At 50.3% G+C, this 17102-nt stretch overlaps 7 protein-coding genes across 7 annotated transcripts; all 7 read left to right on the forward strand.

Annotated features, from left to right (window-relative positions):
* The first annotated feature begins 1881 nt into the window (after positions 1-1881).
* N7471_003721 (MFS transporter) lies at positions 1882-4773 on the forward strand. The gene is made up of 3 exons (XM_057276441.1): positions 1882-2421; positions 2548-3421; positions 3516-4773. The coding sequence occupies exons 1-3, from the start codon at positions 2325-2327 to the stop codon at positions 4330-4332; spliced, it is 1788 nt and encodes a 595-aa protein (XP_057136051.1). The 5' UTR covers positions 1882-2324; the 3' UTR covers positions 4333-4773.
* An 801-nt stretch (positions 4774-5574) lies between these two features.
* N7471_003722 (transcriptional regulator family TF) lies at positions 5575-6411 on the forward strand (the record flags this gene model as incomplete). The annotated part of the gene is made up of 1 exon (XM_057276442.1): positions 5575-6411. One exon carries the CDS (start codon positions 5575-5577, stop codon positions 6409-6411), a length of 837 nt encoding a protein of 278 aa, XP_057136052.1.
* Positions 6412-6448: 37 nt separating this feature from the next.
* Positions 6449-8811, forward strand: N7471_003723 (uncharacterized protein; the record flags this gene model as incomplete). Its single annotated transcript, XM_057276443.1, has 3 exons — positions 6449-7760; positions 7817-7869; positions 7930-8811. The coding sequence occupies 3 exons, from the start codon at positions 6449-6451 to the stop codon at positions 8809-8811; spliced, it is 2247 nt and encodes a 748-aa protein (XP_057136053.1).
* A 978-nt stretch (positions 8812-9789) lies between these two features.
* N7471_003724 (uncharacterized protein) lies at positions 9790-12713 on the forward strand (the record flags this gene model as incomplete). Its single annotated transcript, XM_057276444.1, has 2 exons — positions 9790-9886; positions 9949-12713. The coding sequence occupies 2 exons, from the start codon at positions 9790-9792 to the stop codon at positions 12711-12713; spliced, it is 2862 nt and encodes a 953-aa protein (XP_057136054.1).
* Positions 12714-13594: 881 nt separating this feature from the next.
* Positions 13595-14051, forward strand: N7471_003725 (uncharacterized protein; the record flags this gene model as incomplete). The annotated part of the gene is made up of 2 exons (XM_057276445.1): positions 13595-13647; positions 13874-14051. 2 exons carry the CDS (start codon positions 13595-13597, stop codon positions 14049-14051), a joined length of 231 nt encoding a protein of 76 aa, XP_057136055.1.
* Positions 14052-14092: 41 nt separating this feature from the next.
* Positions 14093-14425, forward strand: N7471_003726 (uncharacterized protein; the record flags this gene model as incomplete). The annotated part of the gene is made up of 1 exon (XM_057276446.1): positions 14093-14425. One exon carries the CDS (start codon positions 14093-14095, stop codon positions 14423-14425), a length of 333 nt encoding a protein of 110 aa, XP_057136056.1.
* Positions 14426-14854: 429 nt separating this feature from the next.
* Positions 14855-16848, forward strand: adB (adenylosuccinate synthase ADE12). The gene is made up of 4 exons (XM_057276447.1): positions 14855-15143; positions 15196-15264; positions 15386-15837; positions 15975-16848. The coding sequence occupies exons 1-4, from the start codon at positions 15104-15106 to the stop codon at positions 16683-16685; spliced, it is 1272 nt and encodes a 423-aa protein (XP_057136057.1). The 5' UTR covers positions 14855-15103; the 3' UTR covers positions 16686-16848.
* Positions 16849-17102: the final 254 nt, after the last annotated feature.

Genomic DNA, 17102 nt, shown 5'->3' on the forward strand with positions numbered 1-17102 from the left:
GATAGATTCCATTTGCATTAAGAGATCGAAAGTCAGGTACATACACATTACAGAGTACAGAGAACAAGAATGTACGGAGTAATTCAAGCGGGATTACGGTTCAGCTATCCGCTTAACTTCGCGACAATGGCTGGTATCTTCTAGGATAGCTATAAGGGGGGAGAAGGGGCGGCATTGTTTTTCCCCTGTCGCCGATCGACGCCTAACGGCCAATAGATGGGGCTCGGGAGTGTCGGTGAATTTCTGACAAGCTCAGCTGATTCTCCGGAGTCTTCTCGAAGGTCTCAAAAATCATAAATCCACATTACAACATACAGCTACAGAATATACTTTACTGGTACGGTGTGTATTCTACCTTGACACGACGATCATCGGATGCCCGAGGGATTCAATAGCTTCTCTTTCTATACCGGTTCAACTCCATCGGCTCCATCTGTACCGGGATGGTGGGATTAAAGAGAAACACTTTGAATTTTGGGTTCTAGTGACTTGAAAACGGCTTTTTTTTTGATATTCAACAATGAGACAATAGACGGGATGGCGCTCAATATTTACTAGAGTTTCCCTTTGAGATGGTACGTTCGTACACCGCATCTTGTTTCTAGTTGTATATCCTAAACATGGTTTACCTACCTAGACATGTTTCGACTCAAGTTCCCAACTTATTAGAAAAGTACGTTTCTCCTGATCATCCCGGCCATCTGGGAAGAGTGGGTAACCTGTTTGGGCTTTCCTTTCCATTAAGTGGAGAGTATGACGATATGATGTTTGGTCTTAGTTTCGGAGTACGGAGTTACATTCATTAGAGTGGTAGAGACGGAAAAGGAGAAGAAAAAAAAATTAAAATTAAAATATTTAATTAACTCTCCAATCTGACCTTTTTTTTAGTCTACGTCAAATGTACGGAACGAAGTAGGTTCATACTAGTATATAGGTCTCGGGGAGGCGCAGAGATACCGCGGAACTATAAGGCGAGATCTATCATCTCACTAATTTGCACTAAAACCATAGCTCTGGGAACAAAAAAAATCGATCTTCCTTTCCTTACGCCATACGGGTGAAGTATCCTTTAGCGCCCCCTCCTATGAGACTAATTGGCCTAATGCCGTTCCCCGGAGGCCCGGCGCTCAGGACCGTGGGTCTCGAGGAAATCATTTTGGTATCAGTCTTTTTTTTACCCTTTTCTTGTTTGATCTGGGGGATGGATCTGTCGAATCAAAGATGATACTTAAACTTTCCTTTTTTTATATTTTCTTTTTAAAAATTAAGTATTTATCATATTTCTGTGCTAGTGTTACAATTCAAAATCCAATCTGATTAGTTAATCCCTATCAGAACATGTCCTTTTTTCTTTTATTTCTTTTATTTCCATATTTTCTCTTAGATGTACCGATGGACAATAGGTTTCCCTTCCAAGTATGGACAAGAAAATCCAAATAAAATAAAGTCAAATACATCAAATATATCAAATATATCAATGTACCGATTTCTTCCCATTGGTTCCACCCCCTTTCCTTGCCTCCGGGGGGATTCTTCCGCTTCCCCCTACTCTTCTTAACGGAAATGTCAGGTTTCTACCTCAGATCCACAAAATAGAATAAAGGGTTTTATTTTTATTAAATTGAAATAAAAAATATAATAAAAACAGAAAAATTACAATAATAAAGAAAAATCTGACCCACTTCGTTCGTCTTTATCCTGATATGTTTGCCAACTGCATCCTGTACAGCTGTAACCGAAATGTCTAGTTGTGATGCTGAACGGTTGACGTTTTAGTTCTTTGGCGCCTGATCATTTCTATAGACCTATCCACTGTCAAAACTTCTTATTATAATAGCTTCCCCTTTCCCATGATTTTTCTTTTCTTTGGACTTTCTTCTATCTACTCTTAACATCTTTTACACTCTTACTACATTGGGTTTATAGATCCTTTCTCTTCAGCCCCAACCGATCCCCATTGCCAATCTTCTCTCTATAAACTCTCCGGACTCCCTTGCAGGTGTCTCATACGCAATCTTCCACCCTACCTTATCGGATCTTGATAGAATTTCCAACCGCAGGGGGAGCAATGCTGAAGCCCTAAAACCAAAAGACGCTGCTCCTTGCTCCAATTACACTACTATTACATTCTCTCCCTTTTACACACGACTCTGGGGAAATTAAGAGAAACAAAAGCACCATTTATCTGGTACTTTGTTCCTAACTTTTTTTTTTCTGAGCTATACAATCTAAAAGGGAAGCGGGGTGTCTTGAAGCCACTGTGAAATCCCCTTTTGTCTGCTTTCAGCTCATTTCGACCTTCAATTTTCTCTCTCAACTTCACAATGTTTCAACGACCAGCCTGTTTACAGGGCCGACGCTCCCGCAATGGCTCTGGCGATGACTTCTCTACATTCCCAATTCGGCAACTATTCGTGTTAGGTAAGTGTCGTACTTTTGTTCTGCGAACTATGAAAAACAAGAAAAGATATGGTAGCCGCAAAATGCGCCGCAAACCACATCTATACAAACCATGAGTGATCTTAATTGCTGACGAATGGGATGCAGCACTCGTCCGAATCTGTGAACCAATTGCTTTCATGTCGATTTTCCCATACGTATATCACATGGTCGAATCATTCCATGTGACGGATAACGACCGCCAAATCGCCCTGTACGCCGGCATGATCACCTCCTCATTCACCTTTGCTGAATTTTCGGCGGGCATGTTCTGGGGCCGCATGAGTGACCGGATTGGTCGTAAGCCAGTTCTCATCATGGGCCTCGTGGGCACGGCCATTAGCATGGTGGTATTCGGATTTGCGCCCAACCTGGCCACGGCGATGATTGCGCGCGCGCTGGGCGGCATGTTGAACGGGAATATCGGGGTCCTCCAGACGACGGTTGCGGAGATCGTGACGAAGAAAGAGCATCAGCCACGAGCTTATTCGATTATGCCTTTCGTGTGGTGTTTGGGATCGATCATTGGACCGGCTATGGGCGGCGCTTTGGCCCAGCCCTGCGACAATTACCCGGCCCTCTTCGCGCGCAGCACGCTGTGGGATAAATTCCCGTTTCTGCTGCCCAACCTCGTCTGCATCACCGTGCTGGTTTGCGGCATCGTGGTCGGTTTCCTGTTTTTGGAGGAGACGCACCCGGAGAAGAAGCACCGTCGTGACCCAGGTCTTGAACTCGGCCACTGGTTGGTCAACCTGTGCTGGGGCTCACGCGTGCAGCTTCCCGATGATTCCGACGTGGACGTGAAGGAGAAGTACTTTGATGCACCGCCTGGATACGAAACTGCCGAGTCATCGCCTTGCCTGCGTCCCATCGATGACGGTGCTTCTGCTGATTGTGACTTGGAGGGGCAGAAGAGCCCCGCGCCCAAGGCCTTTACCCGACAAGTCATACTGGCCATCGTTGCTTACGGCATTCTTGCATAGTGAGTTGGCTCCTTCCCCCGCTTTCTCTTCAACGCCACACCCTTCTGCCCGATACGTTTAAACAATTTACTGACATGCATTGCCCTATTTTAGCCACAGTGTTTCCTTTGATCAGCTGATGCCGGTTTTACTGAGTACACCAAGATCCGATGACGACGTAGTGCTACCCCTCAAGTTTACCGGAGGCTTGGGAATGGCCACGAAGACCATTGGGTTTATGCTCGCTGTGCAAGGCGTGTACTCGATGATCGCCCAACTGTGGCTGTTCCCATTTGTCGTCAAGCACTTTGGTACTCTACGCACCTTCCGCTTCGTTTTGCTTGTATGGCCCCCTCTCTACTTGGCTGTGCCCTACCTAGTCCTTCTTCCGGCCAAGCTCCAAATGCTCGCCGTCTATGTGTCCTTGATCAGCAAGATCACATTCCATGTCATCGCTTTCCCAGCCACTGCCATCCTCTTGGCCAATGCCGCCCCGTCTTCTAAAGTGCTGGGCTCTATCAACGGCGTTGCCGCCTCAACTGCCAGTCTCAGCCGGGCCTTTGGTCCGACCATCACCGGTCTTCTCCACTCCAAGGGTCTCGATAGTGGATACTCCGTGCTAGCCTGGTGGGCCTGCGGTCTTGTCTGCCTGATCGGCGCCATCCAAAGTTTCTGGATGGAGGAATCCCCGGAGCCTGAGCGCTTCAAGACTCGTCAGCCTGAGGTCAGCGAGTCCGAGATGAAGCGTGATGCCCTCTCGGACTTTGGCAACCAGGACCAGGACTCTGACGAGTTGCCAGAGGAAGAGCAGCGGTTGCTTTCCTTGCGCTCTAGTGTCGACCATGACTTCGACATTTCGCAACTCAACTTGAACGCCGTCGACAACTTCCTCAAGCCTCAAGGCGATGTCACCCACGATACCAATGTCTAAAACTGTGAAGCTTGCCTATTTTGCAGCATCACCTTTTACTTTCTCTCCACCCTTCTGGAAAGGCATATTCATTTCAGCGCTGAGGCGCAACGCGGCTTTCTTTTTTTTTGGTTTCTTTTTTTCTTTTTCATCTTTTCCCGTCATCATGATACCTCATTTTGCTATTTCATTCTCATGACTTTTGTTTGAGACCGGGAAACGGCGCAATTATAGATGGTTGCATTGCATATGCAGAAGCATAAAATTTGGGGTCTCTTCTTTTCTTTCATGTTATCTTGGAGCATTAACAGGTTATATTATGACTATACTCATGTGCATCTGGGAGGTTATTGTCTTGTTGTTTGCGCTTTTGATCTGAGTTCTCTCGGAAGATCGTGTCTTTGTCGGTTAGAGTATCTTACAGACTTGCTCAATATTAACGGCCGTCATCTTCTCTATAAACGTTGATCATCTCCCAGTCTTGTAATCTCGTAGTCTTGTGGTCTCCTAGCCTGTTTCATTCCTTCTCGCACTAGACTTCAAACAAGTGGTTTCACTATATGTGTTTCCCGACGGTGTCCGGTTAATTAAGCAATTACTCCCTCACATTGGCAGGATTATATGGGCAGCCGCTTGTGTACAAATTTGCTCTCGGTGTTCTCCCTTTGCTATACACATCCCCACATGTCCAATGCCTTATGTCGTACATCTGACAGCGGGGTGTGGGGGAGGTCCACCAAGGCTCCCAGATGAAGCTATATCAGATTCAATCTTCAATATTCTAACAAAGTCCTGCCAAAGTCTCACCAAAGCCACCTCAAAGTCCCATTATAGCTCGGCATGTCAAAGTCTGGGGAACCCGAGATCTCTTCCCGAGGGCAACTCAATTTCCCAACTCGGAGTTCATCAAAATACTCGTGGACTAGTTACATGGTTTCTTCTCTTCCCCATATTCACATAGGTTTTGTCTATGGCCCTGTGTTGCAATTATTTCCTCGGAGGATAATCTAATTCCGTGGTTTACAAGCTGCTCTCAGATCCCCGTTTCGGGCCAATCTCTCTTCGATTCGATTTGGCACGATTGGCACGATAATCTCCAATTGCCGAAGAAAACACTACCACAGACGAACATCAAAAGTACTTCGTGGTCTTATCATGTTGATCTGGTCTGGAGAGTTAAATCGCAGTTCCCGACCGCAGTCCCCGCAAAACTCCACCAAGAGATGATCGCGACACTGCGGCTCTCGTCTCTCGGTTCTCACAATGCCTAACCCTCCCTCGCCGCCATCACCAGTCTCTTCAGGCAAGAAGAGACCACATCCCTCCGACACTCCCCCAACGCAAACTGACCCCGTGACCAATACCGCGCCCAAACCCTCCGTCCCGACGGCTGTGCCTTCCACCTCGCCCGCCCATTCCACCGCCCCCGCCTCGTCCGCATCCTCCTCATTCCGCAATGTCTCCGCCTGTAACCGTTGTCGACTGCGCAAGAACCGCTGCGACCAGCGTCTCCCGCGCTGCCAGACCTGTGAGAAGGCCGGCGTGCGCTGCGTCGGATACGACCCTATCACAAAGCGGGAGATCCCCCGCAGCTATGTCTATTTCCTGGAGTCGCGCGTAGCACATCTCGAAAAACAATTAGCGGATAACAACATTGAATTTAAGAAGGTCGTCGCCTTTGACGAGGAGGATGCTATCAAGCTCGAGGCTGATAGCGACGCCGCGCAAGCTCGTTCCGGTTCTGACGGACAGGCCGGGGAGGGGTCTGCGGCGCAGAAAGAACAGTGGAAGAAAACCTCGAAAGAAGATGGCGATCGACCGGAGCGGAGAGGAGAGGGGGATAATCGCGATGCGGACGACGACCCCGCTAACGAGGATAGTTGGCGCCTGCATAATCTGGTTTCGAATATCGGCATGGTTTCTGTGCAGGGTACTTCCGATCCACGATATCTAGGGTCGACATCGGGCATTTCGTTTGCGCGTGTTGTCTTCGCTGCGGTGAGGAGCTCACTGCCCGGTAATATGCCGGAGCGTGCAGCGATTCGAACGAGCGATCGATTGCCTCAGAGTGCGGCTGGCACTGCTGGGGGGGAGGAGTAGTATGCGCGATTCCTTCTTCGGGCTGCAGACAAGGCCGATGATGAAATGCGCGACTTTCCCTGACCAGGAGCTAGCTGAAAAGCTGGTCGATCTTTACTTTGAACACGCCAATCCTCAGATGCCGATTCTCCACCGGGGAGATTTCATGGAGCTGTTGGATAAGACTTATTTGTTAGAAGAGAAGAAGCGTTCTCCGCGCGCCCTTTATGTGCTTAATATAGTATTTGCTATTGGTGCTGGAATCATCTTTGAGGATAAGCCTCAAAGTTCGGATGATGAGAATCGCAGTAGTCGTGACCGGTCCTCGTCTGGGACGAAGAGACCGAGACTCTCGAGCCATCAGTACCAGCCAGAGGAATACCATGCCTCGGCAATCGTTCACTTGGAATCGTTCCTTGGATCGTCCTCCAGCGAGGGCTTTGGTGGATTGGAAGAGCTGCAGGCAGTGCTTCTTCTAGCCAGCTTTGCCCTATTACGACCCGTTGCACCAGGTCTCTGGTATATCGTCGGTGTAGCCACGCGCTTAGCCGTCGACCTTGGGCTCCATTACGAGGATGGAGCGGGCATTGACTCTGCAACGAAAGACGGCAACCAAGCGCAGTCACGGATCGATGCTCGTGAACGCGGACGGCGCGAATGGGTGCGCGATATCCGACGCCGGTTGTGGTGGTGCGTCTACAGTTTTGATCGTCTGGTAGCCACGTGTGTTGGGCGGCCATTCGGCATCAGCGATCAGGCCATCAGCACAGGGTTCCCGTCCATGATGGACGACAAATACATCACCAAGTCCGGTCTCCTGACACCACCGGACGGGGCCCCGACATATAAGCATGTCGCATTCCACTATTTTAAACTGCGACTTCTTCAATCCGAGATCCACGATGTCCTCCAATACCAACAGGCGCGCGCGGTGCGGAGGAGAGGCCCTGGTGCAGTTATTCTCCCTCACGCTGAGCTTTCCTCCCCTTTCCTTCAGGGCTTTGACTCGTTCCGCTCGTGGCGCCATGATGTGCATCGCCGACTAGTTGAGTGGCAAGATACTGCCCCGACACGGCCGGAAACCGGCGTGAGATTCTCCATTGAGCTGCTTGAGTTGAATTACTGGCAAGCTATCATTTTGCTGTACCAGCAGAGCTTGACGGTTCCTGCTGAATTGGCGGGAGAGCTTACTCCTGCGGATGACGTTTCTAGTCCGTCCTTTTCTAATCCCGATGAAGGTGACGAGGAGGACCATGTCTATCTTAATGTTGCTGAGGCTGGTCAGAAGGTCATTCGTATCTATCGCCAATTGCATAGAGTGCGCTTGGTGAATTATACCTATCTTGCTACACATCACATTTTCATGGCTGGTATGCAGTTGTTTCTTTGCGTTTTCTACATCGCTTTATTGCTCACATTCTATTAGGAATCTCCTTCTTATATGCCATTTGGCATTCACCTTTGGTTCGAAGTCGCCTAGTAGGTACCACCAGCCCTGGAATTTAAGTTTGCACTTATTCTAACGTTCCCTTTTCTTAGACCCTCGATGAAGTCGACTTCACTGTTCTCGCTGCAACTTCTGTTCTAGGCGACCTGATGCACAAATGCCCACCGGCCGAAGCATGCCGGGACGCGTTCGAGCGCATGAGCAAAGCAACCGTCCAAATGTGTCTTTCAACAACCGGATTCGGATTCCAAGTAGACATCAGCCGTGTCCATGCCACATCAAATACCGGCAGCTCACTCCACCCCGGCCGGCCGCGACAGCCTATGGACCAACGACACCGCGCAGGCCAAGGGCAAGCCCGGCGAACGACGCAGACACGCCCGTCCCGTCCAGTCCCCAAGTTCGACATGAACTTGGCTGATCTCTTCACCGAAAATACCCCCTTAGCCGACCACTCTCGACCGGAAACCAGACCCGGAGGGTCATCCTACCCTCAACCAGAATCGGTGGCCCCCAACTTCCCAGCAGACCAGTCTTCCCGGTCTTATGGACAGCCCAATCCGTCGATAGATTACTATCTCAAGTACGAGAATCCAAACTCCCCACAACCGCACCCGCAGTTCTACTACTCGAACTCGCCGCAACAAAGTGGATCTCCCGGTAGCAACACTCACACTCAGGGTTTGCCGTCTGCCGACACCGAGGCTCCGCAAGGTATGAGTCTTGACTTCTTGGATTTTGGGTCGGGCGATGCTGAAGGCCAGGGTAATATGGAAGGCGAAGCCAATCCTGATTACAATATGACGGCCGTGCCATCATTGGGTCCCAACCTGGGCCAGAATGTTGGAATCGATCTTGGCTTTGGTATGGCGATGGACTTCCAGCATGACTGGAGTGAGAATCCCAATTACGATCTTTTGGAGGGCTATTTCTTTGGTGGTTCTGGGGCTGGCGCACCTGGAGGGGATGTCTAGGATGTCTAGCGTTGTTTCTCTCGGTGGTTCATTTCTTTTTGTTTGGTGTCTTCTTTTACTTTCCTTTCATCCCCCCTGCCCTTCGTCTTTCTTGTTGCCTTTTCCCAAAGGCCTGGGCCTAGCAAGGGTTGTATAATTTGGCGTGTGATTATTCTTTTTTCCTGCTTTTGGATACCATCTATATACATATATACCGATATACAAATATCTGCAAGGAAAGGAAATAATTAATTCTAGGGTTAACAAGAGCATCAAGAATTGTATATAGTATGTTGTAGTTGCCTTGCGTTGATATGTTGATTGCCTCGGGCAGCAACGGCGTCAAAACAAACACTCCCGCCTTTTTTTTTTTCCAACCCAACAACACATTTCCTGCAATGCTCTCCACTCATTGATCGTGGCACTCACCGCACAAAAGAACCCTGTAGCCCTGTTGGCTGCTTCACTCCGATCTGCGCTTGGACCCAACTGCCTGATCTCGACATCAGGTGCCCACTCCGATCTCCGATTTTCTATTCAAGTCACTTCTGCCTACCCCCGCTTCACTCTCACGGTCTCACTGAAAAACACCATCTCCAATCGCCGCAAACCTCAAGACCAAATTCCGAACGGTTTCTCCCAAGCAGAGCTTTGACTAGCGCTTTTGGAGTGGACCCTGCGGCCAACCGAGACCGCGGAGCATACAAGGAGGCTCTGCCCTTTCTTTTTTTCCCACTGAACTGAACCCAGTCTTGCAACATTTTGCAACATTTGGCGAGTGAGACTTTAAGTTTGCTAGGATTGCAGGGCATAGCATTTATCTGCTTGCCTGGTCCTGTTCCAAAGGCCCTGCCTTCGCGCAACCTGCTTTTTACCTTACTCTTGGGCTGACCTTCTATGACTGGACATGCGTGGGACCGCCGATTATTTACTTGAACACCGATTATGCAATTCGAGCTTCTTACAACTGCATAAGTTCGCCGGAAACCCACGAACAACATGGTGAAATCAGACGTGCGCAAGGATTACTATGCGGACCTTGGGCTTCAGCCCAGCGCGGAGGCTGAGGACATCAAGAAGCAATTCAGGAAATTAGGTTAGCTTTGCAAAAGCTATGTCATAAAGTGAATTGGGGTCATTGCTAACTTTGAGGGAAAGCACTCAAGTACCACCCAGACAGGAACCCAGGACGAGAAGTCGAGTTCAACGCCAAATTTCAGGCCATCCAGGCCGCCAATGAGATCCTCAGTGACCCCTCACAACGACTGAAATATGACACTGATCGCTTACGCGCCGGCTATGGCAAGTGCTACGGACCGCCCAAGGCAAATACCCAGCGCAAAACACAACCCCCAACCTATCCTCCTCGCCCTGCGCCAACCTCGGCCTCCGCAAATTCACAGTACGCAAAGGCGACCCCGAATACGCCGTCGGCTGGCGCTCGACGATACGCATCTCATGCGCGTGCCGGCCCGCAACAATTCAAACAACAGGACAATGCGCAAACAAGGGCTGATGCATTCCGTGGCTTTAATAATATGAGAGCAGGTCAGGCACCTGGATGGCAGGGCTTCGATCCTTCAACTGGTCGTGCCACTGGTGGTATCCCAGGTCCTGGAGCACAGCGTCATCCCTTTGGAACTTCTGCGCAGTCTACCCGGCCCAAGTCTGCCTTTGAGGCCCACAACTCCCATTCCACCGCACAGTCTTTCAAGAAGAAGCAGGGCTTTGCGCCAGGCGTAGCTGGAGGAGACGAACCGATGGCCCGCAACACCTCTGCCTATAGCAATAACAGTCGGGCTGAACGGATGAGCAGCCAATACTTCAAGCCTGCTGTGGCCCCAACCGCGAAGAAACCAGCATCACCTGAACCGCCTCAACCCAAATCTCGCCATTCATACACCCCGGAGTTCGAACGATCCAGTAGAAGCTACGCACAGGCAGGCAAGGGTGAGAGGACTTTCTTTTCAAGCACTGGATTAGGACGTTCCGCAACCATGCGTACCCCCTCAGGTTCTTCCCATAAAAACACGCATACAGGTAAAACCAGCCCTGCCTCTGGCCGATCTGGGAGATACCGTAGCGCCAGCCCCTCGCCCAGGCGGAATACCAATAACTATGACTCCACCAGCTCGAGCGAAGGGGAAGAGACTAGGCCCAAACCGAAGGCTGTGCCAAAGAGTCGACTTGGGCCGCATCAAAAGTTTGCCGACTTCTACAACCCAGGAACAGCAAGCCCCGGAAATGGTATGGACTTCACTTCCTTCCTCCTCGCAAATGGGCTTCGAGCCGTCGAGCTACCAGACGGTAGCTACGAACTCCATTCGATCTCTCGGGATTCCCCCCTTAATCAACGTACCCCTGCTGACATGGACGGTCCCAAAGGACACACCTCGGATAGCGCTGCTTTCCCAAAAAGCTCGTATCGATCGGACCAGCAACCTAACCCATCGGGTTCTTCCTCTTCTGTCAAGTATGTTCGATACACCTACTATCAAGCTGTTTCGCCTCATCTGACAGACACTGGTATTAGCACTGACCCGGCAAACAATGCGCAAAGGCCCCAGTCTGCCGCGTATGGACGTAGCAGCACAAGTGACTTGCACAAGAAGTTTTCTGCGGATGATTGGCGGGATCATTTGGGCCAGTTCGATTTCTTGAGCTCTGCCTCGCCAAGCAAGGAGTCACTTCCAAGATCGCCTGCCTCGCAGAATCGGGGGCGTACAAACATGCGAAACGGACCGACACAGGCATCATCGACTGGATCGCCGATTCCAAATCCTTTCGGCCCTACTCCTTTGTATCAAGCTTCGCAGTCACCACAGCAACAGCAACCACCAACGCCATTTGCACAGGCAAAGTTTTCTGCAGATTCGTGGTCTGCGCAGCTTCGAAATCTCTCGTGGAATGTACCAGAGGCCGAGAAAGCGAAACAAACTGCAAATGCTGCGCCGCCTCGTAGTCCAAAGAAACAGCCCAGAGCAGGCACCAAATTGCGCAGCGCTCCGCAGCCGGCAAGTGTTGCTACTGAAGCAGATGAAGCTAAAGAAACTCTCAATGGCCAGACTCCTCTTGGGCCAACCGGGACAGCAACACCAGATGTTGAGGAGATGGACCTCGACGAAGACCTTCCTACTCCGGCTGTTCCGCCGAAGGCCCCAGTTGGAAGACCAAGCAGTGGCAGCTATCCCGATTTGGCTTCTCAGGCTGTACCAGATGCACCTCCGGTCAAGAAGCCCAAGCCTCCTTCGGGCACAGAAGCCCGCACCCCTCTATTTAACCTCGATAATCTCCGCAATACCGTACCATTCTCCAATACGACCGGCGGAGGCATCGAGAACCTGGAAGACTTCCACACTACTCTTCCCTTCGAATCCCAAGCCAAGCAGCAAAGGACTACAAGAGACGACATCCGCCCCCGCGTACTCCAACTACCAAACCCACCCAAACGACCATCGGCTCCGAAACTAGTCCTCTTGCCCCCAACCTCTAAGCATTACGTCCTCCCCCGGGACAAATGGAACTGGTATGTCTCAGCAATGGGCGCGTATATGCACGAATGGAACGCGTTCAATGGCCGCATGCTCACGCATTTCAATGCGCGCCAAGAAGCGAACGAAACCGGCCTCGCGCCGGGCTGGATCAGTGCTGTTGGAGACTCTACCCGTCTCAAAATAAACGGCGCAGACGACGACAGCAACGACGGCACGACAAAGACCCGTACGGATCTTGATGATTATCATGTTGATGAATTCCTCATCCCTGGTACCAGTAAGGGCGGCTTTAGTGCTTATCTCCGTGGTATCGAGGAGGATATCCAGGTGCGTAAGCATTGGGAAGTTGCCTGTGAGCTGCATCGGGACTGTATCCTTGAGCTTGGACGATTGAGAGAGTGGATTCGTGATGGCGGGAAGGTGGCTTGAGTTTGATCATCGGATGAGCCTTTTCATTATAATTGGAAAGCCATTGCTGAAGCTGCATCTTCAGCTTTAGTATTGAGAGGCTTGGCTCTGATTTGATCTGACCTGTTTCCTGCCTTCTGGCGTCTCCGTTCTTGTTTCTTTTTTTTTCACTTCTATTGATGTCTTCTACCTGCCTTTTTGATCTCTTTCTCTCTTTTGCGATGCATAATGACTTGGTGTTATTGTGAATACCCGGGATTTTTTATCACATCTGCATAGATATACCTGACTCTTTTTCATCGGGTTCTATCAATTATCGGTGTTTTCTCATGGATTTGTTCAAGTAGGATTGGATTTGTACTTGAGTACTAATAGGAGGGTTGTTTGTATTTCAAAACCAATTCATAACTACATATGTATGTATCGAATTGCTCTTATATTCCATTTCTTTCCTCTTTCGCCTGGGCACTGTCTCTTTCTTGAGCCTGCCCAAAACGGAAGACCTCTGCTCCTTCCCAAGATTATCTTCCTTCCTCCCCCCCCCCCCACCAACCTCTCTCTCTTTCTCAGAATCTCAGTTCAATTGATGGATTTCTTTCCCATTCCCTACACTAATGCCTCGACCTCGACACTGGCTGTATTCTATCGCTTTTGCGGAGTGCATTTCCATTCATTTCTCAAGTCTCAGAAATGAATCCTCCTCTTTACCCTGACCACGGTCACGAAAGGGTCCTTTATGATCTCGCTTGATTCTATCAGGTTCAGATGAAAGATCGGTGGGGTCGTTGGATAACTGATGGCCAGGTCACAATTTCCACAACGACCTCGGGGGATCTCAATCGGTTCTATAAGCTTAATAAACCCCTCCGGTGCTCGACAGGCAGCTAGGGAGGAATTTCCTGATGGCACAAGCCAATATCGACACTGCTGTCGATGCTTTCGACAGCCCTTGCGTGTAAGTGTTTCTACCCATCTTTTGGGAATCCCTTTGCTTGGCTCACACTAACACCGTCCATAGACACCAGATCCCCTCGCATGCAACGTGGGCAAATATGTTCGTCTATCCATCGTGGATGTCATGCGCAAGTGCTTGTTCCTTTACTTCAAATCGGGCATTCGGGGATCGGAGACTGCAGGTGTGTGCCTTCAGGCCTTATCAATGAAAAGAAATGGTTTTATAGAATGACCTTCATGGTCCCCTGGTTGGGCGTGGGAGAGGATTTTGCAGGAAAGGGGCTTGGGGGAAGGTATACCATCACTTCAATTCCCAGCATGACTATCGGGGCTCAGCTTGTTGAGCTCCACTCGGGACAGCGGGTTATGCACGCGGTTTGCGACTCAGGTTCTCTTTCGTCGTGACCAGTGGGCCTAGGATCAGACCCGTGAACGCCGGCAACGAGATGCGCCTCAAGACGACAACTATTCGGGCTCAAGACGACGCGATGAAGGCCTCTCACCGTGACATCTATCGACGGAGATCATCCCACAGTCCAGCTGAAAGGACCAGCGGCCGAAGCGATCGTGCTCGGCCTCGCCGCGAGGCGGCGAGCGCAGGGAGCGATCAACAAGCTCAGCTGGTGAAGACCGTCGTAGACACAGACACCGCAGCCATCAGCACCGTGATAACCGCCACGAAGATGAAGGACGATCGTCTCGGAGGCATCGTGGGACGCGATCATGCTCTTGCTCGCCGCAAAAATCACACTTCCCGTGCTCTGGGTGTTCATAGATAATAAAATGCACCTTTCGCTATGCTATAATACTTCTCAGAACCAGGCCTTAATAGATTAACCTCCATATGGTGGTAGTTCGTTGATATAGCATTGCTCCTGCCCACATTTTCTGGAGTACTCCATCCGATCGACCTCACAGGACCCCTACTACCTAGGTAGAGAAGATCCAAGACATAAACCCAGCCGCCTTAGCATCATCTAGATAATTAAAGCAGTTGCAAGCCCCACTAGAGGCTCAATGCAAAGGGCACATGGAAGCTAGGTGAGTTTTATGCATTTAAATGCGACAAGCATGGGATATATTGGAGCCCTTGCCCTAACCCTTGCTGCCTGAGGCTCTAATACAATTTTAAGGCACCACGGCATCAAGGCATGAAGGCTGCAACTAAGCCCCGCCACCCCGCCGGATTTGTGACAGCGGGAGTTCACGGAAAATTGGTCTGACTCACTGGAAAAGAGATCAAATTTGTAAAAAATAGCTCAATGGAGTATAGTTAGACTACAAAACCCCAGCATCAAATTGTTTCTGGTCGAATTTGCCCAGAAAACTCACACCGGCAAACCTGATCTTGGCCCCGCTATCGGCTCCAGACATATTCTCTTTTGCCTTCGAACCTACCCCACCATCCAAAGCAATTGATCGTGCATAAGTTTTGTGACTTTGTCAAGCGTGCAATCATGGTTTCAATCGTTCTAGGAAGTCAATGGGGAGATGAAGGTAACGAGAACGAGACCCGACCGAGACATTGGACATGCTAACGAACGAACAGGAAAGGGGAAGATCACAGACATGCTGTCGCAGGATGCGACACTTTGCTGCCGTGCAGCCGGCGGACACAGTACGTTCAACTCGCTTTGCAATCCCTCTACCCCGAAGTGTTGAAGTTTTCAAACGGGCCGTTCCAAAAGCCCGCAGGCTAGACAGTGACTGACCGACCGGCCTTTTTCAATTGGATACAGATGCCGGCCACACCATTGTCCACGAGGACGTCACCTACGACTTCCACATCCTCCCCTCCGGTCTCGTCTCGCCAAAATGTATCAACCTGATCGGTGCCGGCACCGTCTTCCACGTCCCCAGTTTCTTCAAGGAACTCGCTGCTATTGAGGCCAAGGGCCTGAAGGGCGCCGCCCAGCGCATCTTCGTCTCTGACCGCGCACACGTCTGCTTCGACCTGCACTCGGTCGTCGACGGTCTCGAGGAGAAGGGTCTCGGTGGCCGCAAGGTCGGTACCACCGGCAAGGGCATCGGTCCCTGCTACAGCGACAAGGCCGCACGCCGCGGTGTCCGTGTCGGCGAGATCCTGGACGAGGTTACCTTCGAGCGCAAGCTGCGCACTTTGGACACCTCATACCGCACACGGTTCGGAGATCTGGCATACGATGTCGAGGAGGAGATTGCGCGGTTCAAGGTACACATGAAAATCCCGGCATTTCTTCATTCCACCAACGAATGACAAGAAAATCCCCCATGGCGCGAACAGCAGAAATGGACAAATCCTGGTTTTTTGTTCATCCACATCACAACCACATCGCTGACAATCCCTAGGAATACCGCAACCTCCTGAAGCCCCACATCGTCGACCAGCTCGAGTTCCTGCAGGAGCACAAGAACTCGCCCAACACATTGGTCGAAGGCGCCAACGCCCTCATGCTCGACCTCGACCACGGCACATACCCGTACGTGACCTCGTCATCAACCGGTCTGGGCGGAGCCGTGCAAGCGCTTGCCCTGAACCCTGCCAGCATCAAGTCCGTGATCGGTGTGGTGAAGGCCTACACGACGCGTGTTGGCTCTGGACCTTTCCCCAGCGAGCAGCTCAACGAAGCCGGCGAGAAGCTGCAGCAGGTTGGACGTGAGTTCGGCGTGACTACTGGTCGTCGTCGTCGCTGTGGCTGGTTGGATCTTGTCCTCTGCCGCTACTCTCACGCTATCAACCACTACACCGCGCTGAACTTGACTAAGCTTGATATCCTTGATGACTTTGATGAGATCAAGGTTGGTGTTGCTTATATCTTGCCGGATGGAAAGCGCACTACTGGTACTTTCCCTGCGGATCCCAATGTCGTCGACAAGATTCAGGTGGAGTATGTTACTCTGCCTGGATGGAAGTCGAACACCATGGGTGTTCAGCGTTACGAGGATCTGCCTGCTAATGCTCGTGCTTATGTTGAGTTCATTGAGCGTGAGATTGGTGGTGTTCCTGTCAAGTGGATCGGTACTGGTCCTGCCAGAGAGCACATGATCGCCCGTGATTAAGTGCATGTCTTGTTTCTTTTCTGTTTGGTTTTTTTTTTGTACTCACGAGTGACTGTTTCGTGCATATTGCGATATACTTGGGATGTGTGATATAAGGTTTCCTTTTTGTCCCATATTCAACGATTTAGATGTCTCGAAAATGGATCTGGTTAGAGGCGGCCAAGTCTTTTTCCTGTGTATTATTATGTTGGTTCGGTAGAAGGATGTTTTGTCAAGATTAAAATTGAGTCCTGGATAGAATAATAGCAGATAACTAGAAGATAGTGTACATGAAATCAAAAGTGATGGTCAGTCCTTCGTATCCAGAAAAGAATCCCGCAGAACAACCAAATAGAGTATAAGACAAAGAGGAGAGAAGTCTAAATTAGAAACACAAAGCACCCAAGGGTGTATAGTACACAAAGACAGTCCGAAAAA

Source organism: Penicillium samsonianum (genome assembly GCF_028829775.1).
Source record: "Penicillium samsonianum strain IBT 33392 chromosome Unknown utg000003l_segment0_segment0, whole genome shotgun sequence".
In the NCBI taxonomy this organism is placed as follows: domain Eukaryota; kingdom Fungi; phylum Ascomycota; class Eurotiomycetes; order Eurotiales; family Aspergillaceae; genus Penicillium; species Penicillium samsonianum.